At 44.0% G+C, this 27,721-nt stretch overlaps 1 protein-coding gene and 1 non-coding gene across 2 annotated transcripts in view; one reads left to right on the top strand and one right to left on the bottom strand.

The window, feature by feature from the left end:
• The first annotated feature begins 4,823 nt into the window (after nucleotides 1–4,823).
• TTC23L (tetratricopeptide repeat domain 23 like) overlaps nucleotides 4,824–27,721 on the top strand; it is a 63,928-nt gene continuing 41,030 nt past the window's right edge. Inside the window, exons 1-6 of the mRNA XM_055554668.1 lie at nucleotides 4,824–5,031; nucleotides 6,658–6,732; nucleotides 11,256–11,436; nucleotides 15,333–15,456; nucleotides 24,377–24,533; nucleotides 25,890–26,015. Coding sequence (XP_055410643.1) covers nucleotides 6,665–6,732; nucleotides 11,256–11,436; nucleotides 15,333–15,456; nucleotides 24,377–24,533; nucleotides 25,890–26,015 — 656 coding nt within the window. The 5' untranslated portion in view covers nucleotides 4,824–5,031; nucleotides 6,658–6,664. The remainder of the gene's footprint in view (nucleotides 5,032–6,657; nucleotides 6,733–11,255; nucleotides 11,437–15,332; nucleotides 15,457–24,376; nucleotides 24,534–25,889; nucleotides 26,016–27,721) is intronic.
• On the bottom strand, nucleotides 5,535–5,607 carry TRNAG-GCC (transfer RNA glycine (anticodon GCC)). Its single transcript has one exon. It is a non-coding gene; the product is annotated as a tRNA-Gly (tRNA).

The following is a 27,721-nucleotide window of genomic DNA, read 5'->3' as shown; positions in this document are numbered from 1 at the left end:
CGATGATAGTCGCCATAATTGGGCCAACAGGAGCTGGTAGAGGGAGCAGTCGATGTGGGTGGGTTCCAGTAGATGAAAAGGCTCCTTTGAGGAGATGGAGGTGAATAGAAGGGAAGAGTCATTTCTGCACATTCACTATAAGCCAAGCCCTAAAAATGGGAAGAAACTATTTCAAGAATGGTGACTGGATATACCAGATTGTTAGAGGAGAATGTGGAGGGGGAAGAGAGGAGCAAGACATGGTCAAATAATGCAGGATTTAACAAAGGAGAAGGGTAGTAAGAGTTCCTGTGTCACCATCAGATGTTTTTAAACCTATACATTTACAACAGGTTAAACACACTCTTCATAGGCAGAATAACACCCTCCCAAAGAGGCTCATGTCCCAATTCCTGGGAATTTAAATAGTTTATGTTATATGGCAAAGGAAAATTAAGTTCTCAGAATTAAAGTTGTTAATCAGCTGACCTGATTAGCCTGATACAGAGATTATCCTGGGTTATCTGGGTGAGCCTGCTGTAATAAAAAGGCTCTTGTAAAGCCGAGGAGGGAGTCAGAGATTTAAAAATGCTATACTGCTGACTGTCAAGATGGAAGAAGAGCCGAGAACCAAGGGAGGTGGGTGGTTGTAGAAGCTGGAAAAGGCAAGAAAACAATTCTCCCGAAGATCCTCTAGCCCAGCCATGGTCATTGCAGACTTTTGACCTCCAAAAAGAGGAGATAATAAATTCCTGTCATTTTAAGCTGCTAAGTTTGTGATGACTTGTTACAGCAGCAAGACATAACAGAGGCCAGAACCTCTAATAACGGGGAGCTCCTGAAGATGACATAGCTTACTGTTATTGAATATGAATAATAAGCCAGGCACTCTGCTGGATGCTAAAGGTTCAGTGGTGAATATAAAGCTCCTGCTCACAGGACCTCACATCGGTGGCCCTGCCACCAAGCAGACATTCCATGTTCACTGGATGGGTGGGTAGGTGGAGATTTAGATGGATGAATTGCTTATAAGGCCCTGCATCATGGTCTCCTCTTAGGCTGACTCATTCTTCTGTCTCTCTCCCTCTCTTTCTTCACGTATTTATTTTTGGCTGTGCTGGGTCTTCGTTGCTGTGTGCGGGCTTTCTCTAGTTTTGGCAAATGGGGGCTTCTCTTTGTGGTGGCTTCACTCGTTGCAGAGCATGGGCCCGAGGGTGTATGGGCTCAGCGTCCTCTTTCTCTCATTCTTAGTCGAACTTCTTGTTGTTCCTTGAATCGATTAAATTTGCTCTGTCCCCAGGCCTTTGTGCTTGCTATTAACATCCTATAATGCTCTTCTTGACATTTGCCTGAATTGTTCCTTTATCTCCTGTGGTGCCTCCTCAATGCCACCTTGTCAGAGAAGTCCTCCTTAACGACCCTGTATAAACCAGCACAGCCCTCCCCAGCTGCCCACATCACGTTCTAGATCCCTTGCAGGGCTTTGTTTTTCTTTGTATAATTTGTTACTTTCAAGTAAGGTGGTTCACCCCTTTCCCAAAGCTGGACCCCTTAGCAGGGGCCTGAGACCAGCTAGAAGAAGGTTTTCTCCTAATTCACACAATGCATGCTCAGTCACTTCAGTCGTGTCCGACTCTGCGACACCATGGACTGTAGCCAGCCAGGCTCCTCTGTTTATGGGATTCTCCAGGCAAGAATACTGGAGTGCATTGCCATTTCCTTCTCCATAATTCACACAAAGTTGATGCCTATTCCCTAAGCCATCTGCCTTTTTCTAACTTGCAGAGACATCGGTGTTTACTAGCAGCCCTATGTTTTTCTTCACCTGATAGAACAGAGCTCCAGGAGAGCAAAATCTTCATTGCTTTGCCTGCTGTTGCTTGCCTAAGGCTTAAAAAGAGCAGTGTCAGGCACATGGTAGGCATTTGGTAGATATTTTTCCTTAAAGGGATGGACAGATACATGGAGAAACTCAAGTAAATGGAGCGCAAACAGCCTCATGTGTGGGACTATGAGACCACAAATGGGACACCAAGGGCGCTCAGAAGAAAGACATCCAACCCTGCCTTGAGAGGCCAGAAAATGTGTTTTAAGAAATTACACAGTCCGTGAGAAACTTTATTTGGATTTCCTTGTCCTCAAGTTTCACAGTTCCTGGGTTTGGAATAATCTGGAGATAATCACATTTGATTGGTGATTGGAAGACTGTAGAAGGAACCATCTACACATGGTTGGTTCCTCTATGTGATTTCTGCAATAGTATAATACTTAATCAGGATAAAGGGAGGAACTTTGTGTGAACAGACTGTATTAATAAAAGCACTGTCCCAGATTACTAGCATTTCAATTCAGAGTCAGTAAACAGAACTGAAACACACCTACTATTGAGACAGAAGGGAAAGGGCAGGACACAAATGCTAGATGATGGAGTGAGGCTGTTGGGATGCAATAAAGACCAGCTGGAACCAGCTGAAACCAAGGTGGCTTTAAGAGTAGCCGGGTCATTGATCTTTAGCTCATTATACCGTCATTGTAATACTAGAAATCACTCCCCTTATGCCATGCCAGTTCTGACGTGGGCCATAAAAGGCCAAAAAGTGGGCAGTGGCCCAGTTCCTGGGAAATCCCTGCACTGCTGGCTCAGACGGTAAAGAATCTGCCTGCAGTTCAGGAGACCCAGCTTGGGGACATCCCCTGGAGAAGGGCATGGCAACACACTCCAGTGTTCTTGCCTGGGAGATCCCATGGACCGAGGAGCCTGGTGGGCTACAGTCCATGCGATCACAGAGTCAGGCATGACTGAGCGACTAACACTTCCTGAAATAGCAAGATTCCTCCCTATGAAATTACTTAGACCATAAAACCCTATGGCCCCATGCCCTGAGGTCGCTCTCACTGAGCCGACTGCATGCTACCTATGGAATGTGTATCTCTCTAAATAAATTTGCTTTCCCTTTACTGTGGCTTGCTCTTGAATTCTCTCTTGCACTAAGCCAAGAACCCTCACTTGGCAGTCCATCCTAAGGATTCCTGCAGACTCCAGGACGTGGTGATATTTCCCTCTCCTGCAGCTCCATAACTAAGCTTACATTTGTAGTCAAGGTTAAAATGCAAGGAAAGAAAAAAAGTCACAGAGGTTTAGAACTCTAAGAGTCTTTCAAGTTCTTCTCATCTGATTTTTACTTTTACAGATGAGGGCAACATGCTTCTGGTTAGAACTAATTAAATGGAGATGGCACCAGAGTGTTGGCTTTAGGAACGAGAATTCAGTGGCTGTTTCAGCACCTCACTTCCCCTCACAAGGACCAGCAAAGCAAATGTTCAGGAAAGAGAAGTTATATTTATTACTCTTGGAAACAACCTCATAAGCACTTCCAACAATGACAAAACATTAAAACTCATCAACGAAGACCAACTTGTAATAAGGGTAAGGGAGATGTGTCAGAGAACAGGAAACAAGTTCTTCCTTTTTATCCTCATACATGTTAAATATTATTCATAGAATCACAAAAATCTCTGGTTTACCCTCACAGAATCCTGGAACTGGAAGGGGGTTTTAGAAAGCAAGTGGTACAAATACTCTCACAGTAGAGGCAAGAAAATCGAGTCTTCTAGACTATGACCTACCCCAGGGCACAGAGTCCGAAGCAGAACTCGGCCATTTCAAAGCCCAGATCAGTGCTCTCATCGTGGTTTCATGCTGAGGATTCTTTTAGGAGACAGAGAATAAAGCAGGTGGGATCTTTCTGAAATTTTGGCTCAGGAGCTTGAGGGTAGAGATTTAAGCTTTAATAGGTCATCCAGGTTTAAACTTATGGGATATTAAAGCAAACTCACTTAAACAGCTCCTCCAACCTAACTCCAGAAAGGCTATCTTGGCAGCCCTGGAGCAACAGCAATTAAACTTCAACCAAGGAACTGGAAAGAACAAACACTAAATGTAAACACCACCTGTCAAGTTCTTGGTAAATATTTTCCTTTTCCCTCTACTGAGCTTGCTCGTTTTTGAAAAGGAGAGGACATACCAGTTCCAATTTGACTTGTCATAGGCCCCTAACTCACTGTGGGGTTCGTGACAACTCCTTAAACACAAGGCTACCTGAGCCAGTGCCATTTATTTGGGTACTGACCACAACTGCCCCTTCACCTGGCAGATCTAAATGATTGTTTTCACTGTGTGTCTTGCAGGCCACTGAAGGTGGGTAGGATAAAACTACCTGTTTTAACTTGAACATGTGTATAACTTTGCGCTATGTAGTGTTTGCCAAGTGTGCCCTGTACCCTGGAAAATATTCTCTGAACTGCCAATCATTAGCAAAACTAGTGGACCATTTCTAAAGCAACTGACTCCCTACACTCCGCTCCCCTATTCACGTGTAGCGCGAATTTTTACCGAGAGAGGCAACACAGACGGCGCCAGCACCGTCAATACTTCTGAGGCTTTTCTCTCCGTGCCCCAGAGACAGAACACCGGGGAACCGCGGGGTGCAGGGAGCGCGGGAGGCGCAGGGTGTCGCCGAATATAGCCTGGGTACATCGCAGCTTTAAATAAGGTCGTGGAGCCCGAGGCCCCATTCCATCCTTCGATGGGATTTATCGCCTCTTTCCGGGCCTTCACCTCCGAGAGGTAAAGTCAAATTGAGAAAAACAATACTGGGCGGTAGAGCTGCAGGAGAGGGAAGTGTCAGGACGAGACTCGGGACACCCTCATCTCGCCTGAGAGGACCGGAAAGCCTCCGCGGCGGCAACAGCTGTAGTAAGCTGGGGCAGCCCGGGATTCCGCAGGACCGGAAGTGCCCGCGTTGCCATGGCTACAGGCGCGGACGCTAAATGCCGCCCGCAGCATTCCGTTCCTATGGTAACACCATTGCCTCCGGAGCCAAAACCCCGGCGGCAAACGCGGAAGGCAGAGCTTGCTGAGCGTCTCGCTTCCGCAAGGCAACCTGTGGCCCCTTGAACGAGGTCCGCAGAGGCCAGTACACTGAAGCGCCCCGCGGAAGCCGAGCAGAAGGTGCCAAGAAGGCTAGTTCCGTGCCTTCTGCCCTCCGCCAGGTACCCCGCGACACTTGCCTCTCGGCCGCCCTCGCCTTCTTTTCCGGCCAGGGCCTCTGCGGCCGGTGCACCGCTGACAAGAAGCCAGGGGGAACCTCCGACGGTGCTTGAAATGTGGTGTTTAGGTTTACGAAGGCGAGACAACTGCAGAAAAGAAGAAAGCGATTTGCACTGGAGAGAGGGGCCAGAATTTGGTGGTACAGTTCAGGGCCAGGGGAAACCTCACAGGAACAGAATTTAGGAGATTGAGAAGTCAGAACCTCTCCCCCTGGCCACAGTTTATATATATATGTGTGTGTGTGTGTGTGTGTGTGTACAGTTTATATATGTGTGTGTGTAGAGTTTATATATGTGTGTATGTGTGTGTTTGGACCTCTGCCCCTGGCCACAGTTTGTGTATGTGTGTTTGAACCTCGCCCCCGGCGTGTGTGTGTGTGTGTGTTTGTCTGCACCTGGTCTTAATTGCAGCACTCAGGATCTTCATTGCAGCCTGTGAAATCTAGTTCCCTGACCAGGGATTGAACCTGGGCCCTCTGCATTGGCAGTGCGGAGCCTTAGCCACTGGACCACCAGGGAAGTTACCGGCTACAGTTTTGAAAGTAGACATTAGATAGACAAATTAGTGAATCTTCCCTTCTAGTCTTTGGGTGGAGACTTAGAGACCTACTCAGGGCTCAGGTGGGAATGAGTGACTTTCTGCAGGGTGAAATTAGGAGAGACTTGGTGGGTGCTATTGTTAATAAATAATTGCATTCCGTTTGGATTGGATTTAAGCAACGGGGATACCCACAAGCGTTCAATTTAGAAAATAATATAAATCTTTTTTTTTTATTTTTTGGCCATCAGTTTTCACTGTTTCCTCCATCAGTTAATGACAGCAATCAAAATAGATGCATGTGTTTTAGCTCCTTAACTAGGATCACCTACTAGTGAGACGTCTCTAGGGACATGAAGAATTAACAAACACACTGTTAGTGTGTTAGTCGTGAGAGCTGGTCATCTGCAAAAACAATATCTGACTTGAGTAGGAGATCACAGTTTCCATGATTCAGGAGATGTAAATGTGTTGGCTTGCTGCCAAGTCGCTTCAGTCGTGTCCAACTCTGTGCGACCCCATGGACTGCAGCCTACCAGGCTTATCCGTCCATGGGATTCTCCAGGCAAGAACACTGGAGTGGGTTGCCATTTCCTTCTCCAATGCATGAAAGTGGAAAGTGAAAGTGAAGTCACTCAGTGGTGTCTGACTCTTAGGGACCCCATGGACTGCAGTCTACCAGGCTCCTCCATCCATGGAATTTTCTGGGCAACAGTACTGGAGTGGGGTGCCATTGCCTTCTCCATGTGTTGGCTTAAGGGGTAAGAAAGGTCAGAGAATTGGGAGGTAATGTGGAGTAAAAATTAAACAATAGAAATTTAACTCAGGGATTTAATTTGGCAAGTGTCTTTAATTTCTGCTTTCCAGGTCCACCATTCATGAGTGTGTGTGTAGTCTATTTGTGGATTTAGGATGGGTTATATATATTTGGGCAGTTTCAGTTTAATGCTAATAGCATCCGACAGAGGGAGAATAGAATAGACTTCTAAGCGTCTTCTTCCAAAGCTAACCTCCCATGTGATTCTTGGTAGGAAGAAGATGCGAGCCAGCCCCATCCGCATCCCAACTGTCACCAGTGACACCGACTGGGACTTCTGCTTCCATCTGTAAGTGCCACAGAGTCTTAGCATCACTTTCCACTGGCCTGAAACACTGGGACCTTCACTTTTTTTAAAATATGAAAAGATTTTGTTTTTCAGTGTTTACATTTTATGTTTTTTAAAAGTATGTTCAAATTTAGTAGACTTTTCTTATTACATTTTTTTTACTTTGTATTGAAGTACAGCTAATTAACAATGTTACGATAGTTTCAGGTGGACAGTGAAGGGACTCATCCATACACATACATGTATCCATTCTCCCCTAAACTCAACTCTTCTGCATTCAGGCTGCCACATAACACTGAGCAGAGTTCCCTGTGGGACCTCCACTTAAGGCCAATCTTGGTGAGAAGCTTTGCATGCATGTTATAGGGAAGATTGAGATTCTGTGTTGTTTTCTAATAACAGTTCTGCTATAATGTCCATTTGTACTTATGCAACCTATACAAGGGCTTTCCTGGTGGCTCAGTGGTAAAGAACCTGCCTGCCAATGCAGGAGACGTGAGTTCAATCCCTGGTTTGGGAAGATACCCTGTAGAAGGAAATGGCAATGCACCCCAGTATTCTTGCCTGGGATATCCCAGGGACAGAGGAGCCTAGCAGGCTACAGTCCATGGGGTCACGAAGAGTTGGAGAAGACTTAGTTGGAGCACACACATATGCAACCTATGCAAGATGGAAAAGAAATGTTTTTTCCTAATTTAAGGGAGGTTTCAACTATTTTTTTTTACAAAGATAATTTTAACAAGATTGGTAAAGTCATGGAGAATTAAAAAGTTAATGAGCAAATTGAAATTGTTTCATGAAATAGTGTTAGTCTCTCAGTAGTGTCCAATTCTTTGTGACTGCATGGACTATAGCCCACCAGGCTTCTCTGTCCCTGGGATTCTCCAGAAAAGAATTCTGGAGTGAGTAGCTATTCTCTTCTCTAGGGGATCTTCCTAGCTCAGGGATAGAACCCAGGTGTCCCACATTTCAGGCAGATTCTTTACTGTCTGAGCCATCAGGGAAGCCTTTCATGAAATAGACAATAAGTAAATTAAAAATTTTACATCATAGCAACTAATACTTATTGAGCAAATACTATGTGCCAGGCACTGTTCTAAGTACTTATATATATTAACTCAGTTAATTTCTCCAACAACTCTGTGAGGAAGGTATTGTAATTACCCCATTTTTTAGATGAAGAGTATAAATTAAAGAAAGGTTTGGCAGTTTGCCCAAAGCCACATAGCTAGTAAGTGCCGTTCAAACTGGGCAGTCTGACTTCAGAGTCTGTTCTTTAACCACTTCTCTATACCAGGGCTTTTCAACCTTGGCACTATTGACATTTTGGATTAGATAATTATTTGTTGTGGGGATGTCCTGTGCATTGTAACATCCTTGGCTTCTACCTATGAGATGTCAGTAGCTCTGCCCCAGTTGTGACAAGCAGTTATCTCCTGACATTGCCAAATATCCCCTGGGAGCAATATCACCCTTGGTTGAGAACCATTGCTCTATACCAATGCTATCAAGTAGAAATATAATGCTAGCCAAAAATCTAATATTAAATTTTAAGTAGCCATATTCAAAAATAAAAAGAAACAGGTAAATGTAAATACTATATATCAAAATATATATAATATTATACAAAATAATTAATGAAAAAATTTTTTCATATTAAGTCTTTGAACTTCGGTGTGTATTTTACACTGTAGCAGATCCCAGTTCAGGCCAGCTACACTTCATGTGCTTAACAGCCAAGCGTGTCTAGTGGTTGACATGTTAGTGTAATTCATTCTATACCATCTTATAAAATATTTTAAGGATTATATAACTATAAAAATTGAAGTTAAAAATGTAGAGTTCAGGAATTTTTCTGGTGGTCCAGTGGTTAAGAATCTGCTTTTCAGTGCAGGGGAAATGGGTTCAAACCCTGGTCTGGAAACTAAGATCCCACATGCCCCAAGGAGCAACTGAGCCCACTCATCACAACTGGGGAGTTGATGCACCAAAATGAAAGATCCTGCATGATGCAGTGAAGAACCTGCATACTGCAACTAAGACCCAATGTAGCCAAATAAATAATAAAATTAGTATTTTTTTAAAAAAGAAAAAATGTTGAGTGCATAGTAGAGTATCTTGGAAATAGTCAGATAATTCATATCTAATTTTACTAGTAAGGATTCACATTTATGATGGCAATATATAGAATAAGTTAGAGACCGAGCAAGGCAGGTCGTTCATTTAACTGGCCTAATCTTTTTTTTTTTTTTTGGTATTTTTGATCATGCAGCACATGGGATCTTAGTTCCCAGACCAGGAATCAAGCCTGCATCCTTTGCATTGGAAGTGCAGAGCCTTACCCACTGGACCACCAGGGAAATCCCTGGCCTAATCTTTTTATTCTGACTATCCTTTGAGATATCTGGTCAGTATTCTCCAGGTATCTTTCTTACCTTTTGCAGCAACAAATTCAAAGCTAGTTCAGGGCTTTGCAGTCTCAAGTTATTTATCAAGACTCGAATGTTTCTTCTTCCTTTGAGGCCCTGCTATTAAAGCTTGGGCTTATTTTGGGCTTGTTTTTAATATCAAAAGTTAACAATATTTTTGGTGACCCCAATAGGTTGAACTTCTGCTCCAGGTGTATGAAATATGCAGCCTAAGCAAGGTCTTCTGCTGAGGACTAAGTTTTCTTTCTGTGAGTTTCTTGAGTTAGGCTCTCTTGCCACAGATTTCCTCTATCATCAGTCTTTTTCAGGCATCTTGAAGACCTTACACTTCCTTTTTCCATTCATTTGTTCATCATTAAACAAGCAGTTATTTTTTCCTACTGTGACGCAGATATCAGGGTTTCTTAGAAACAAATGAGACTCAGTCCCAGCCCAGGTGATTTTACTTACTAGGAAGCAAAGAAGACTCAGAAACAAAACAAATTTTGAAAAAGACTGTGGTGTGATTCTCACTATAGTCGAAGTTGGAGGAAACTTTCGCAAGCCTGTAGAGGGTGTTTGTACTGCTACTCCAGTGCAATATTTCCAGCAAAGGTGACACTCCATTTGGGTCTTGGAGGAGTATGGAATTCACCAGACAGAGATCAGGCAAGTTTAAGTCCTATTTCCCAATTTCATGGCTCCGCCAGGCTTCTCTCCCTTTTCCATTGAGTTTTTGCACGTCGTCTGAAAGCACACTTCTGTTTGTGGGCTGAGCGCAGTCCTGCCGGGGCCTGGGCCTGGGCCTAAAGAAATGTTGCTGCCCTGTCCACATGGTTTACCCACATGCCTAAATAAATATAGGTTATGTAGAACAGAACTCTGGATGGATATTAACATGTCATTTATTCGAACCTGGTGTAAAAGGTTACATTTGACATTTATTTTCCTTCTAAATTTTCTCCTTTTTGTATTCTTACAGCGAGCATTCATTACTTATTAGTGGAAAAGGAAGATAAAATTTATTTTGAAAACTATGCAATTGTTGAGCTTTTAAAAACTATCATGAATACAAAGGTGATTCTTTGGGGGAACTTACTTATAATTAAAATTTCTGCTGTTCCTCTTAAGATCTTAGAATTCTATTTCTTCTGGATCACTTTATGATTTTTATGGTAGAGTTAGGATATGGTTATCTCTTTTGTTAACATAGGATTCACTCTTTGGACTTTATCACATCAATTACCCATTCATAATTATGTTTAGCACTGAAATCTGAGATTTACATTGTATGTATGCATGTGTATATATGTGTGTATGTTTGTGTAAGCGGGTGGGGTAGGGGTGCTGGGGAAGAGGGAGAAGATTTTTCAACCCACTCAGCTCTTTTTCCAACACATTTTTGGTTTATTTTTTTCCCCCCCTAATAAGTGAAAAGGTCATTTTTCTCCTGAATCTGCACTTGACCCAGTGTGCGTTCCCCTCCCTTCTCCTTGGTGGGACCACATCCTCTTTAGTTAGGGTTTATGTTGAAGCTTTTAAGAAATTTGAAAAAGGACATGTGAAGTTCCAACCTCAAAATGTTAGTTCCCTTTACTTTATTTCACCGTGTCCATTTTTGCCCCTGGTTTGGATCAGAATTTAGAACGCTAGGAATCTTGGAGATCTTCCAATTCAACATCCTGAAGTCATGGAGCTCATAAAATCATAATAGCTAATGTTAAAAGAGCACTTACTAAATAGCAGGCACTATGCTAAGTGATTTATGAGTATTACCTGACTTAATCCCATAACCTCATCAGGTGAGTGTTCATATTGACTTCATTTTTACAGAGAAACAGATTAATAACTTACTTAAGGTCTTATGGTTGGTAAGCTGCAGAGTTGCAGCTGAGTGGGTAGTTCAACAAATCTGTTTCATTTGAACCACTACATTGCTGTTCTAATTCTGGGTTTTGCAGGTGGCATGAGTTTGCTACCTGGCTTTATTCTTCAGTTCTGTTTTAAAGATCATATCCCCAGCCCCCAGTTGGGAGGGCTCTGTCCTTCAGTGCCACCTTGTTTGAGATATGCAAAGGTCAAACCTCACTCCATGTCCCTCTCTGGTACCCACAGGTCCCAGCAAACCAAGATCCCAGAACATCAGCGAACAGATGAGTCGTCTCCCACTAGTGGATCTGAAGAGAGTGAGGAAGACACCAAAGCCAAGGAAAAGGTCATAGACCATATGTCTCATCCCAGAGAGAAACTGGCCCAATCCCAGAAGAAAATAGCTCAGCTGATTAAGGGGAAAAAGGTAAATTAAAATTCACAAGGTTTTCCATTTTCAAATATATATGTCCATGATTAGAGAAACTCTTATTTAACTTCAGGCTGAAGGCCATGAAGTGAAGGAAGGTGTTAATATTTCTTTGTAAGTGGGAGAAAACAGAGCGGAGCATAGCTGGTAGCCAGCCCACCTTCCAGTTCCACACATGGGTCACCAAATACTTCCTTGGAGTATTTGTGCTCCTGGCTTTAAACTGAAAATTGATGTTGGGTCTTCCTGTTGCTGTTTGGTTCTTTTAATTAACAAACGGTTTTTGATTTCTCCTGAAAGGTTTCAGGATAATATCTTTTGGGTAACAGGAAGTCCAGGATAGTGAGGCAAGAGACTGAAAACACGGGTAGCCAGGCGCAGTCTAGGCTCAGGCCTAGCAAGGATATGGTAAGATGCCCGTGGTTACAGTGGAATCCTAAGTAAACCAAAGGACAGGAAGTGGGTGGTAGCAGCAGAGGTCAGGGAGTCCAGGTATCCATTTCCGAGAGCAAAGCCAGGACTTCGGAACTAGGACCTCAGAGTAAGTGTTTAGCAGGAGTGTTCAAAGTCCAGGAACATGAGACAGCCTGTCAGTGACCCTCGTGATTACACAGGCACCGGCCTGCTCCCAGAGTGTTATTTATCAACAAAGAATTCTTATGCTGACTTACTGACTTCCTAGCCATTCCCAGACAAGGGAAAAAGTGATCTTAAAGTACTTGTGTGAAAGTCTGCAGATGGCTTAGGAAAGGCTGAGAGAGGCACCTCAGAGGACAACAGAAGTTGATACTTCCCTGGATGGCTATATCTGTAAATTTACCTGTGTAAACTACCCAGAAACTTGGAAAGGACCATCATCCTGACCTATTAGTATTTCATGAGCCTAGGCTAGAATGTGGAGAAGGCAATGGCACCCCACTCCAGTACTCTTGCCTGGAAAATCCCATGGATGGCGGAGCCTGGTAGGCTGCAGTCCATGGGGTCGCTAAGAGTCGGACACGACTGAGCGACTTCACTTTAACTTTTCACTTTCATGCATTGGAGAAGGAAATGGCAACCCACTCCAGTGTTCTTGCCTAGAGAATCCCAGGGACGGGGGAGCCTGGTGGACTTCCATCTATGGGGTCGCACTGAGTCGGACATGACTGAAGTGACTTAGCAGCAGCAGCAGCAGGCTAGAATGATCAGTTCTAGAAAAACAAGTACCAACTGCCACGGAATGCAAGTGTGAGCTTCTAAGACTTGACAGCTCCTTGACCACTTTGGATAATGACAGAGATTGAGATTTAGGAGTTAAACCTAGCCCATCCCAGTTCTCACCGCCCTGAAGGACAGGAGGATTGGCGGTGGCAGAGGCAACGCTGGGCTGAGCTCTGGAGCCCATACTGGTTGTCTCTGTGCCAGGACAGGAAGTGTGGGGATGGATGAACACAGGACATCCAGAGCCAGGAAAGGACTCGATGCTTTGGACTCTCATTCTAGGCATTTTTCGTGGTGTTATGCTTCCTCGGAATAGAACTTAGTATTTACTGTGTGGTCAGCCCATGAAGAACACATGTTCTGACCGAATGGCTGTTTTTAAAGTGTGAGGGGAAATGCCCCTCTCACATTGTTTGCTTCTGTTTGAGTGCAGAGGGATGAAGCCTAAGGTGAGGAAGGACGTGGGGGTCACGGGGGTCAGAAGAGAGCAGTCCTTAGACTTCTCTGTGTGTTACTCTGTAAGGGGGTTACAGTCAGATAATACAGAACAGATTCGGATCCCTTTGATATTGACTCACTTTCCTCTAGAGTAATCCTGTGAGGTGAGTGGTATAGATCTCTAAGTAGAAAAGGAAGCTGGGACGCAGGGTGTTCTTGCCCCAAACCTCACAGTCAGTAAATGTCAGAACCAGGATCAGAATTCCGGGCTTCCTAAAGTGCTGTTCCATCTCACCAGGAAATAAATGCCTGGCTTTGTCAATCAGTGCAGCTACCTGGTGACTGTGTAAAGTTACTGACATCTATGCGTTAAAGATGTAATTCTGTGATTTCTTAACAGAGCTCTGCCCATCAGTTCTACAGGGCCAGGGACTCTTTCCCCACCCCATCCTTATGTTTGCCAGTAGAGAGATGATTTATTCAGCAAGTACTGAATGAGTGGCCTCCTCTGTGCATGGAGCATACAGTAGTGAACTTGAGGAAGAAACTGTTCTTGAGGAACACATTTTCTATTATTTTCTATTATTTTCTATTTGGGGAGACAGATCATAGACAAAAAATTTTAGTTAATGGAATATCAGAGAGAGGTAGATGCCATGAAGAAAAAAATTAAAGTTGGTAATGGGGTATAGTAAGTGATGGGGTGAGAGGCTGTTTTATTAAAGTGACCAAGGAAGGCCTTTCTGAGGTGAACAAAATGAAAATGGCACAAGAGGGTAATGATCTGTGAGAGTGTCCCAGGCTGGGGAACGGCAGGTGTACAAGCCCTGAGCTAGAAAGTAGTTCGCTGTATTCAGGAGCATCAGATATATTTAAAAATCCAGATATGCTTATGATCATAAATAATAACAAAAATTTAGAAGAAGGAGAAAAAGATGGAGGAGAAGAAAAAGAATGATAAACACCTAGTTACTTGGTCACCATTGGCAGGTGCTAGTGAATGAACTCATTATTTGGAAAGCTGGTAAATTAAGGGAAAGATTAAAGTGTATATCCTGTCCTTCTGATGTGAACTGTACTGTTGGGTAACCAAGAAATAGATGAGGGGAGATTTCATTTTTATAAAGTTATTCCAGCTAACATATGAAGAAGGAATGATAGAATTAGGATATCATCATTCTATTATCTTTTATAGATTTATTCATGTAGTTTTGCCTTCATCAGCAAGAGACAAGCAGAGATTAGGTGTCTTCTGATGGTAGAACATATGAAGTAGTTTTGCTTGGGTTAAAAAAAAAAGCTAAAGGTAACCAAACGTCTAAATCCAATGACCAATATAAAGGCAGAATGGAGGGTGGAAGGACATGTTGAGTGACACTATAAGGATATAGTCAATCCAATTTCCATCTTTGGGAAACACTATTTCTTCCATATCAGTTTCTTCCATAAATAATTTTCAATGAAAAGAATTAGAAATAAAGGTGGAATCCATGGATTAAAGGACACTCAGAAAAATAGATCTCAGTGTTTGGACAATCAAACTGCAAACTATGAGGTAATTATTAGATTTATGGGACTAGGTATTTGATAGCAAGGAATCATTGGTAATATTTTGGTGCAATACTGATTTTGTGGTTCTGTTGGTTTGGCCCCAAAAGTTCATTTGGGTTTTCTCCAAGATGTTAAAGAAAAACCCAAGCGAACTATCCGGCCAACCCAGTATTTCTAAGTCCATATCTTTTGGAGGTACTTATGAAATATGAGATGACTTAGTATCTTGGATTTGCTTCAGAGTCATAGAGGGAGAGGGTAGGTACATGTGGAGCATAGATATGAAACAAGATTGACCATGAATAGTTACTTGAGGCAGCTAAGTGAGTCATTGGCCATTCTGTTTTTGCATACTGTTAAAATTTTTCACAGTGAGAGGTGAAAATAAGTCCCTCTGGCTGTGATGTAGAAAGTTAACCTAGGGGCATGCAGGGGTGGAGGCAGTAGGAGGGGCTGAGGTCACCCAGGTCATAGGTGAGGGTGTCTTGGCCTGGGTATGCATGGCAGGAATGAAGAGAAGAGCTTAGCTTTAGGACTTACTAGTAAGGTGGAGCCAACAGGACTTGCTGGATTGGCTGTGGGATGGGAAGTGGGGATGAGGGAAAAAGATGACAGTGGATGAAGTCCTGTCTTCCAGTGATGAGATGTGGGCTGGAGATTTTCCTCCTTTCCAGAAAGCATGATGACTTGCTTGCTCTCTGCAGAACATTGAAGCAAATAAGGAGCTGATTCGCTGTGTCATCCTTTCTCGGATTATTTTTGGGGAAGAACACTGGAAATGTGCACAGGCTTTGGCCACCCTGGCTTATGGCTACCTGACACTGAGAGGTACTCTGTTTCCCAGTTGGGTGTGGGTGGGTGAGCCATGCTGAGCACACACACAACCACACTGGGGGTGGGGATGACCAGGGGAGGATCCATCCCGTCCCCAATGCACAGCTCGTCAAGACAAGGGAAAGCCCATGGCTGAGGCAGGCAGTAGGATGGGGGTCTTAGAGATAAAGATAATAATGAGGGAAAGAAGGCAGAGGACAGAAGGCTGAAGGACAAAATGGGGTAGAGGAAGCGGAGCCAGTGAGGAAATAGAAGAATCAGGAAGGCCATCTCAGGGAAACCAAGGGAGGAGAAGGCATTTCAGAAGAAGCACAGTGTGGCTTCAGCAGGTTCTGATGGCAGAGAGAAGTCAAATGGGGTGAAGGCTGAAGAGAGACCCATGGATTTGTCAGTCAAGTCATTGACAGCTGGTTTGGCAACAAGTAAACTCCTTGGGCCCTGGAAGAGCCCAGATTCAGGAAGACAATTTAGGAAGCTGTTTCTGAAATTCTGACTGGAGGTGAGGGCAACTTGAAACCAAGAGGAAGGAACCAGAAGCATCTGAGGGGGGTGTTTGTCTGAACCGAGGGAAGGCAGATGCAGCCCCTCTTTCTTTGGAAGGATTACTGAGTGGGTCTGTGGAAGGAGGTTGGGCTTCATCTTCTGAAGTCAGCACTTTGTATGAGCAGCCCCAGTAGACCTTGAGTTTTTCTTTTCCAGTTAGATTCCAAGCTGACTCAAGACAGGTAAACAGGTCATGTCACAAAAGATGCTGGGGGCACTGCCCTCTTTTCCCTGACTCACAGTTCTTACTGCCACATGAATGGGCAACCACATTTGAGTCAGGGGTTAGGGGGGAAAAAGTTTTCCTGTAAAGGAAGGTCTTTTTGTGTGTTTGTTTTTTCTTGATGGGAAAAGCAACTTCCTGGTTAAGTGTCCACATAATATAATAGTGCTCAACCTTGCACCCAGACTTTCTGAAACCTAGCCTAGAATTTTTCTAGGTTATGATCATGACCTTTCCTTGAGAATAGCCCAGGGTCTTTTATTTCGGGTATAGGCTTTACCCAATTTCTTCACTTTTAAAAAAGTCTGTGGTCCTTCAAATAAAATAACAAAAGCTTTGAAAAATCACAAACCTTCAAGAGGGATGAAGTGCTTGCTGAATTCCACTTAGTTTTGTTGTCATTAATTCTGCAACTGCTTTAAAATGGATAGAATTTATGAACCAGGCTTCCATGTAGGCAGGACATATGCATCTGTGTGTGCTCATGCCTCGCTGCACGCGTCCATGTTTTATGGCCAGCAGACCTGCCTGCCTCATTTCCCTGGGAGCCTTTTCCAGTACTGGGGAAAGGGCTTCAAGCCAGAAGACTAATTTCTCTCAATAAACAATCTTGCAGCATTTAATGAGACATTTGTGTACGGGAGATGCTGTGAAGAGGACTCTGGGAACTATAAGGTACAGAAGGCACAGTCTTGGCCTTTAGAGAATTTATAACCTCATGTAGAAGGTGAGCTACACATAGACAGCTATGATAAGAAGGCACCAGAAGGCAGATGCTATGGGACTGGTTTAAATACAGGGCTTTGGGGATGCTGCCGTTGTTCAGTTGCTAAGTTGTGTCTGACTCTTTCTGACCCTATGGACTGCAGCACGCCAGGCTTCCCTGTCCTTCACTATCTTCCAGAGTTTGCTCAAACTCATGTCCATTGAGTCAGTGATGCCATCCAACCATCTCATCCTCTGTCATCCCCTTCTCCTGCCTTCAATCTTTCCCAGCATCAGGGTCTTTTCCAGTGAGTCAGCTTTTCACATCAGGTGGCCAAAGGATTGGAGCTTCAGCTTCAGCATCAGTCCTTCCAGTGAATATTCAGGACTGATTTTCTTTAGGATTGACTGGTTTGATTTCCTTGCTGTCCAAGGGACCTTCAAGAGTCTTCTCTAGCACCATAGTTTGAAAGCGTCAATTCTTTAGCACTCAGTCTTCTTTATGATCCAACTCTCACATCTGAATATGACTACTGAGAAAACCATAGCTTTGACTAGATGGACCTTGGGGTCATTGGGTAAAATCATTTCTTGCTGAAGGTAGTAAGTGATAGATTCAGGAAGAGGTACCATTCAAGAAGGTCCTTTGAAAAATGTCTAGGGTTGGGTGGGCAGAGGAAGGGGTGGACATTTCGGATGAATAACAAAGCCTGGGAAGAGGCCTGGAGGTGGGAAGGTGCAATGTGTGTTTAGAAAGCAATCAGCAGCCTGGCTAGCTACACTGAGGACTGCTCAGGTGAGCCTGGAAAGGGCACATGGGGGCAGGCTGAGGAACTAGTCCTTTTTTGATAAACAAGGAGGACTAGTAGAGATTTTCTAGCAAGTGGTGAGTAAATCAAAGTGGGCTTGTGGAAAGGTCAGTTTAGCAATGATAACTGGAGTGGAAGCCATCTCATCTAGCTGTTTACATCTAGGTGTAAACTCAGGCTGATGACAGGGCCACAAGTGAGAAGGTAGGGATTTGAAAGTCTGTGATGCACAGATACCTTTACCTTTTGAGCCAGAAATCCCACTTCTGGGACTCTTTCCTGAATCTACAGTTATAACCTGGATGAGACAGTATGGCTGAGATTATTCTTTGCAGCACTGTTTATGATAGTAAAAGATTGGAAAAAAAACAAGTGTGCTCATGAAGCAATAATATGCACACTAGGGGTATGCAGTCTTAGAAAGCGCATGAGGAAGTTCTATCTACAACCAGGGAAAGATCTCCTGGATCCATCTTGAGGCGACAGAGAATGCACCATGCAGGACGGTGTTTGTAACCTGCCTCTTTCTGGGTGAGAAGGATGGGAGAGAAATGAGAATATGTGCTTATATTCATATAAAGAAATACTGAAGGAAACACAAGAAAGAAAAGTTACCTAGAGGTTGCTTGTGGTAAAAGATGATAAAATTGGAAGTAAGGGCTCAACATTTACCTTTGCATAAAATTTTGACTTTTGAACCATGGGTATGTACTGCTTATTCCAAAAAGACTGTGAAGAAAGAATTGGCAGGACATGGCACTGGATTTGGGGTTGAGGAAAAGTGAGGCCCCAAAATGACCATGAAGTTTCAGGCCTCTCAAGGTGCCACTGTCAGAGACAAGCAGATCAAGAAAGAAAGTGGAGTGGAAGAGGAAAGTGGATCTGGTTTTTGATATACTGATTTTGAGTTGCAGTAGCAAAAGCCACGAGTATATTTTAACTAGGTGCTGGAAAACTGGGACCAGAACTTGGGAAGAAAGGAAGGGAATCATAACCATGGAGGAATATTTGAGACCAGAAGTAGGGAGGGGCAATGGAAAATTATAAGCGTAAAGGCCAAGGTTGAAGTTATAGGACTTGATAAAACTTCTTGGAGGAAAGAGAGAAGAAAAGGAAGAAGTGAAAAGACAGACCCTTGGAGAATGGACACATTTATGGGAGGGAACAGGGGACCCTGGCAGAGTGAGCAATGAGTCAGAAGTTTATCAAGGAGAATCAAGTTAGTGCAGTACCTTGGAAGCCAAGAGGAGAAGCCAGCAGCCAGGGTGTCTAATGCTGCCATGAGATGGGGATGTAAGAAACCGTGACCACACTGATTCAGTAGGACGCCTTTGGGGACCTCACGAGAACATGCAGAAGGGTTAGAGCAGAAGCCAGATCCCAGGAATGAGGGGAAGGCACAGGGGCCAGCAGTCTAGACTATGTATGTCACCTCCTGCATAGTGAAAGGGATGTGGGGAAATAGAAGGTAGTTAGGGAAGCCAGAAAAGTCACATGAAATTTATAAGAGGAGGAGACCTGGGAAGATTTCTCACAGTGAGGAAGGAGCCAGATAGAGAGTTTGAAGGTTTTAAAAATAGAGCAATGGATGCGATGGGTCCATGAGTCAATAACGAGAGAACACAAGGCCTTCGGAAAGCAGAGTATAAAAGGCAGTGGGCTGCTGAAATAGAGTAAGGGGACACTAGAAGTGGAACTCTGTTACCAGCTGATCTGATGAGAACCGTCCTGAGGCTAGGGCTTCCGTGGATGAGAGAAGGGCAGGTGGAGAACAACGGGGTGGCCGGTCACCTTGCTACTGCTGTTTCCAAGTGTTTAGAAGGAAATAGAAATATGGACAGTTTCCTCAGTTTCCTGAGACTGTTCCTATTTTTAATGAAGCAATAAATTAATCTGTTAGCCTGTTCTTACTGGGGTCTTTCCAAGTGTCTGGGGCTCTATTATAAGTTCTGCAAAACACCAAAAAAGAAGTATAAGTCATGAACCCTACCTTCTCTGTCTAGTTGGTTAAAAAAAAAAAAAAAAAAAAAAAAACTGGTACAGGAACAAAAAGGAATGATAAAAAACCCAGGTGGTCAGACCTTCAGGAAGCTTGTGCATTTGAGAAGGCAGTCTTTTATAGAGATGCTGTAAGCAGCTTTATGAAGAATGTCCAGAGTATGTAAGGACAAGTATAATAAATTGCTTAAGAGGTACGGACCCTGGTAGTAATGATAATGATGGCTAATATTTATTTAAACTCATTTCCCACGAGTGTGCCAGGAACTGTTTTGGTCCTTTTTCATGAATTAAATTAATCCTTGCAACAACCATACAAGTTAGGAGTTATTTTCATTGCTGTCTTATAGATGAACAGACTAAAGTACAGGTAGATTAAGTAACTCATTCAGGTAGTGGCTAAGCCAACTTCTGTACTTGGAAGTCTGGCCCTAGACCCTGCTCTCTTAATCACTACTGTGAGAACTTCCTAAATATAGGTGATGTTCTAAGGTGACAAAGGCTGAGGAGCTCTGAGCAGATTGTCTGTGGCCTGAGTCAGAGTAACAGACATCAGTGGTGGAATCTTATCCTAAATTAAAAAGAAATGATTGATACGTCGGGTGAACAATCTCCGGACCCCTTTCCCAGTCTATCAGTATGTGCTTGTGGTTTCTGAGTCTCAGGCTTCAGAAGCAGGTCTTGCTGCTGCCCTGATTTTCACTTCTGTAGTTGCTGCATTCCTGGTGCAGGGAGAAGGCTGGTGTCCTTGGCTTGGGAAAGCAAGTAAAGGAAACTGACCTGGTCTCGGAATAGACGTTGGAACTGGGGAGTTGGGACTTGGAGTTAGGGAACAAGGTCACTGATCTGTGAGTGTCCTCTGGAGAGAGAGGAAATGAATCTTACATGTACACATATATGCAGACACTATTTTTCCACAAAAGAGAGTTTTCTTGTAATTACTATAAAGCATTAGATTCTGATTCATCATATTTTTTTGTCATCCTGAATTTTCTCATGTAGGGAATATTATAAAAATATTATCACAGAGTGACATTTTAAAAATTTATTTTATTTATTTGGCTGCATTATGTCTTAGCCCTGGCACATGGGATCTTTGTTGCATCATGCAGGATCTTTCACTGTTGTTCAAGCATTCTCTAGTCATGGCGCTGGGCTCCAGTAGTTGCATTGTGTGGTCTTAGTTGATCCACAGCATGTGGGATCTTAGTTTCCTGACCAGGGATTGAACCTATATCCCCTGCATTGCAAAGTGGATTCTTAACTGCTAGACCACCAGGGAAGTCCGAGAGTGAGATTTTTATTTTTAAACAAAAAAAGGACTTTTCTCATACTTGGAAACTTTAGAAAACATTTGTCTGAAGCTGTGGTCTCTAAACTCCTGAGAGTTAGCTTCCTTAGCACTAAAAAAGTTTTGTGTGCTCTCCATAAATATGTATTTATTATAAACTATGTACAATGGCATCAAATATTATGTACTATTATAAATATTCATTAAAATGAAAAACAATAAATACTTTTTTTAAAAAAAAGAAGTTTTTATCCCCTCCCACACACCCTAATGGCATCTTTCATACCCAGAAGGGTATACACATCCCACTTTGGAGACCAAAGTGCATTCTGGGAAGGGTAAAGGAGTCATTTTTTCTTTAGGGCTGAACTTTGAAGTTTAATGAGCTGTTTAGTTCATTTACTTAAGGCCCACTGGTCACGAGCTCTGCTTTTTCATCAGAAGGAACACAAAGCAATGAAGGGGGAGACAAGAAACTATATAATTAACTAGCTGATGCGTATAGAGGAAGTGTTCCTCTTGGGGATTTCACAAGTAGCGCTGGGCCCCCAGGGCTGGGGTGTGGGGCTGAGAGGGAGACTTGCAAAGCCTCAGAACGACTTTAGGATCTGTTTCTCATTTAGGAGCCCAGGAGCAGTGTTGTGCTGATCCAGGAGTGGTTTTCAGTGGCTCATCCAGTTTCACTTTTCTCCTTCCTCTACACCCAGGGAAGCATCTAAATGTGGTTCCTGCTCTCCTTATTGACACAATCCCAAGGGCCCAGCTGGTCATGGAAAGTAACCTATCTGATAAAAAGACTCTCAGTTTCCTAGTCCGTTGTCTTGGTCTGATTCCCTGGCAGAGTTTTCTGTTGCTGCTACCTTCTCAGGACCTGTAAAGACTCCCTGTCACCCTGCAGATCAAGTCCAGCCTCTTCGTCTTGGCATCTAAGACTCCATTTTCCCCATCCGATTCGTATCTTCCTTGTCTTTCAATTTATTTTTTTTCTTGTCTTTTAATTTAAACCTCCCTTTAGTCAGACTTGGAGAAGGCAATGACACCCCACTCCAGTACTCTTGCCTGGAAAATCCCATGGACGGAGGAGCCTGGTGGGCTGCAGTCCATGGGTCACGACTGAGTGACTTCACTTCCACCTTTCACTTTCATGCATTGGAGAAGGAACCCAGTTTATGGGGTCACAGAGAGTCGGACTTGACTGAAGTGACTTAGCAGTTAGTCAGACTGGTCTTCTCACAGCCTTCCCTAATATTCCAGCACATGTGTGTGTGTGTGCACGTGTGCACACACACACACGTTCTGTCTTCACGGCCTCAGGCTGTTTCCTCCTAGTGGAAACCCTTTCCCATTCTTCTCCATCAGTCAGAACCTACCTACTCTTTAGGCAGGAGAAGAGTCCCACTTCCTGCATAAAGACTTTACTAACTCACCGTTGCTCTAAGTGTGGTCCTCAGACAGCCTATATCAGTATCACCTAAGACAGCTGTTATAAATCTGAACCCTTGGTTCTCCCCTTAGAACTTGTGAACCATAACTACTGGAGGCCCAGGACTCTGCACTGTAACATGCACTTTCCATGCAATTTGAGGACCCCTGTCATCTGGTAACTTGAGATGTAGCCCTTTCTTTGGCGACAGAGTCTGTTTTTCTCTTCTGTTGAGACCTACAGAAAGGGCATTTCGGAGTATTCTAACAAAGACTTCTTGGCTTCTGGGTCACTTTTAGGTCTTTCAGAGAAACTGTGTTCTCGTTGCAATTCATTAAGAAGGACCTGCACATTTGAACATATGAGGGCTTTAGGCTTTAAAAGCAAGTCCTTTTAATCATCTCTAATGCCACTGACTACACTGTGCCGTGAAAGCAGCTGCAAAGGCCAGTGCTGTGTGCTGTGCTTAGTCACTAGTCATGTCCGACTCTTTGCAACACCATGGAGTGTAGCCCGCCAGGCTCCTCTGTCCAAGGATATTCTCCAAGGAAGATTCTCCAAGTACTGGAGTGCGTTGCCATGTCCTCCTCCAGGGGAATCTTCCCGACCCAGGGATAGAACTCAGGTCTCCTGCATTACAGGTGGATTCTTTACCATCTGAGTCACCAGGGAATCCTAAGAATACTGGAGTGGGTAGCCTATCCCTTCTCCAGGGGATCTTCCCGACCCAGGAATCGAACTGGGGTCTCCTACATTGCAGGCAGATTCTTTACCAGCTGAGCTATCAGGGAAGCCCCCCATGAGCCAGAGAGAGAGCAAACTGGGGGCTGGGGTGGGAGGGGCAAGTCAAAAGCACAGCGGGCCTCCTTCTGTGGCAGGGTGAATATGTTTCCCAGACCTCGGGTCTGCAGGGAGGAAAGCTGTGCCAGCCATGGGTGGTCCTCAGGAGGGCAAAGGAAAAGCTTTCTGTGTTCTCTGCTGGCCTTTCTCTTTTCTCCAGGGTTCCCCTTATCCATCAGAGATCACTGGACATGAGCTGGTGTGGAAGATGAGGAAATAGTTCTGTAACCTGAACACTCCCAAATCTCCCTTTGTTAACTGGACTAATTCCAGTTCAAATAAGTGGCTCAGGAACACCAGCCTTTAGTTAGAAAACAAGGGGAAACACGCCGCATGTTCTGTCTTATGGGGCGTTGGCATCCCTTTTGTCTTCTTTATCTAGAGAGGGGCCTCACTGCATTAGAAATTAGATCCTCTGTGTGTGTGTGTGTGTGTGTGTGTGTGTGTGTGTGTGTGACCAACTAGTATCAACAACTTAATCTTGGACTGAAAAGAAATCCCCAGATGGAAGTAATTGTATTCATAAGCCCCTGTCTTTATAGAATCCCTTTTCCAGCAAGCTCAAAGCATGCATTCTGTGGCATTAACCCAGTTCATTTCTGGACTGTCTCCATGTGTTGGTAAAAGGGCAGCTGCTGTAATTTTGTTGTCATTTCACATGTGGGGGAACGGAGAAGCTCTGTGGGTTGAAAAGGTCACATGGCATTAGCAAGAGATTGAGACTGGGATCCTCAACTTCCTTTACTGTCTCCATCACTCCATCAGTGATGTCCAGATAGAGTCTGTTGATGAATGCCAGGATGGCTGCATAAGAAACACTTGTGCAGGTAATTTCAAATATAGAGTCCTGGATCCCCTTCCTCTAGAGATCCCAACTCAACAGGTCTAGGGAGGGGGTGGCCAGGAACCTTCTTCTTTACAAGCATTCCAGATGATTCTAATGCACTGCAGTTTGGGGAACCAGTACTAAAGACCGTACTGACAACCATACTGCCCACCTTAGCCCCTCCCAGGAATGCCTTTGACTGAAATGTGCCTTCTTTATGTTTTCCTTCTTGCCCTTCACCCTCCAACTCCCCCAGGCCTTCCAGCTCAGGCCAAGAAACATGCCGAGTCCGCCAAGAATGTCCTGCTGACCTGGAAGGGAACCACAACCTCAGACAAGGAGGAAAAGCAAATTCTGGAGACTCTGGTCATGCTCTACTACACTCTGGGAGTGGTCTGCCTCCTGCAGAACCAATATCCTTTCCTTCCCAGCGGGATCTGGGGATCAGGGCCGGGGTCCATCCACGCCAGATGAGTCATCTCACATAGGGTGGGAGGTGGAACCGAGGCCTCGTAGCTCTATTCTGATGTCCGAGCTCTCCATGAGCCTCCACTAGGAAAGTCCGTCTTAGAAAGTACAAATGTTCCTCCTGTGTCTAGTCACATGAGCTCTGAGTTGAGCCAGGAGGGTTCTCACTGGGGACACACCTCCTGGGCACCTGAAAGTTTTGGGAGCCTGTCTTGCGCTTCGTTGAGCCCTCAAGACAGGCAATGTTAGCAGTAAGGAGGTGGGTGATAATGGCAGTGGCCATGTAGGAAGACAGAGGATGGATGGTAATTTGAAACACTGTCAGAGTAGGCTACACATCCTCATCCCCTGGGGAGCTTTAAGAATGATTGCTATTTGGGTCCCACCCCTGAGAGTTTGATTTAGTAGGCCCCGGGTGCATCTGTTCCCTGAGATTTTTTAAAAGCCCCAGGTTACTTGTAACACACAGCCAAAAACCTCTGATTTAATGTACACTTGATGGTTTTAGTCTTTCTAAAATGCTGTTGAGAACACTGCCCATGAAGCCGAAGGCCAAGCAAAATAGACCAAAGAAATAGTTTTCCGTATTTCAAGGGAGAACAGTTAAAAATGCCTCTCCTCCAAAACCTTGTGATTTTGACAGCCTGTGGGTACTATCTCTGCTTTTGAAAACTAAGGGGTCTTTCATGTTCATGAATAATCATAAACCCTCTTTGAGCTCCTCTCTACACATCCCCCCCTCTACATTTTTGGTCCTGATATACTCAGCTTGCAAAATCTGATACATTTCCTTCCTCTCTTATGCCATTCACCAGAGGGCTATTGAGAATGCGGGAAATGGAAGGATATTGGGAATTAAGGGGATTTTCTTTCCTGCTGTTTGCCTCTCGCCAAAAAGCTGCTCTGCTTGGACTTTCTAAATGACCCAGAAAGTCCCTTTCAGCAAAATTGGTTCCTCTCTTTTGCCATTCACAGAAACCAACTTGGGAAAAAATGAATAATTGTTGTCACACAGTAGATGCCTCCAAGGAAGTCCCGTGTAATTCACGGTTTCCGTTCACTCCCAGTGCTTGCCACCCATCCTAGCCCTGGACTCCTGCAACACCACAAGACACCCAGGGCCCCGTTCCTTTTCTGAAGAATCCTCCCTTCTCGACAACACGTTCAGATGAAAAATAGAGGGAAGTGTGTGTTCCCAGATACTGTTAACATTTTCCCAAGGGCCCCTTTTGTTTGCTTACCAACTCTGCCCTGGTCAGTGGGGGTGTTTGTGTACCTGGCACTCTCCTTGACTGTTTCACTGGCAGAGAGGCGTATTTCAACCTGCAGAAGTCAGAGAGAAACATGAAGGAGCTGAGAGAATCATATAAGGGAGGCACTTGTGGATTACAGGTGTCAGAGAAAGATCTAACAATCGCTTTGGGCAGGTGAGATCTGGGCTTAGAGAAGCCTGGATTTTTATGACTTTGTTTTTGTGCAGTCACTAAGCCTTGTCCGACTCTGCAACCCATGGACTGCAAAGCACCAGGCTCCTCTGTCCTTCACTATCTCCTGGAGTTTGCTCAAATTCATGTCCATCAAATCGGGGATGCCATCCAACCGTCTCGTCCTCTGTCACCCCCTTCTCCTCCTGCCTTCAGTCTTTCCCAGCATCAGGGTCTTTTCCAATGAAGTCAAATCTTCACATCAGGCAGCCAAAGTAATGGAACTTTAGCTTCAACATCAGTCCTTCCAATGGATATTCATTTTTATGACTAAAGCCCGGAATTACATGATTGTCCTGTACTCGGTATATAAGGGGAGAAAATTATTTAGAGCAAAAGAACCAGAGATTCAAATAATAGTAAAAGAGGCTCATGTTTACCAAATGCATACACCATGTTCTAAGTTTTCTGTGCTCCTTCCCATTAAATCCTCATAGCCACCCCTGAGATAGCTGGTGTAATTACTTATCTCATTAGAAAGAGGGCAAAGAGACTGAGCTGAGGATAAAGAAACCATCCAAGGAGATAAGCTTTAAGTATTGGATTGGAACTTGGTCTGAACTTACAGACTCTTAGCCCTTCCTTGTGCTGCCTCTCCTACTTACTCTAAAATTACTTTATTTTTTTCTTTTTTCTGAATTGCCACCTACTTTTGTCATTAAGTGGTCTTCCCTCATAGTTCAGTTGGTAAAGAATCCATCTGCAATGCAGGAGACCCTGGTTCGATTCCTGGGTTGGGAAGATCCCCTGGAGAAGGGATAGGCTACCCACTCCAGTATTTTGGGGCTTCCCTTGTGGCTCAGCTGGTAAAGAATCTGCCTGCAATGCAGGAGACCTGGGTTCAATCCCTGGGTTGGGAAGATCCCCTGGAGACGGGAAAGGCTACTCACTCCAGTTTTCTGGCCTGGAGAATTCCATGGACTGTATAGTTCATGGGGTCACAAACAGTCGGAAATGACTGAGCAACTTTCACTTTCACTTTGTCATTAAATATGACAACTTAAATGATAAAGAAGAAACACTTAATGAGAACAATATATTGGAGGTCTTTGAGTTATTCATAGCACATGCATTTTTAAGGGAAGTTGTATTCCATATGGAAACAAAGTTCATGGAATTTGTTCAAGCCAGAATGAGACTTAGCTGTTTTACAGTTAGGGATCCTCTGAGAATCAGAATATTTAGATATGAGAATGGGCCTATCAGAGTTTCAGAGGAAAAAAAAGAATAATAAAAGGTTTACTGTTCCCTAGATTTTTCAAATATCTTCACATCCTTGAAAACAGTCTGTTTCCAGAACTGTAAGCACTTGGCATGGTAGGGTAGACGATGGAATGGTAAGTAAATGAAATACATGAGTCATACTTGCCTCCTCTAAACAGCTATGAATCTAGTAGTCAAATGGGAAATGGTGGGGAGATGTTGGAATGTCCAGAGTTGAATCAGAAACAATTCTTAAGTCTTCAGGCTTAAGTTAGAGTCCAGTGACTGTCTCCTGCTGACACACGGGGCAGTGACTTAGATTTTTGTGCTTATGTGAAAGATAGCCTTGTTCCTCTTTCAGAATAACTTTGAGTGTGTATTTAATTCATCCATTCCACACAGTTGACCTGTTTTGTACACGCAGTGTTCTAAGTGTTGGAATGTTT

This window comes from Bubalus kerabau, chromosome 18 (assembly GCF_029407905.1).
Source record: "Bubalus kerabau isolate K-KA32 ecotype Philippines breed swamp buffalo chromosome 18, PCC_UOA_SB_1v2, whole genome shotgun sequence".
In the NCBI taxonomy this organism is placed as follows: Eukaryota; Metazoa; Chordata; class Mammalia; order Artiodactyla; family Bovidae; genus Bubalus; species Bubalus kerabau.
Note: the sequence above shows the minus strand (reverse complement) of the source record. Positions and strands in the feature narration are given on the sequence as shown.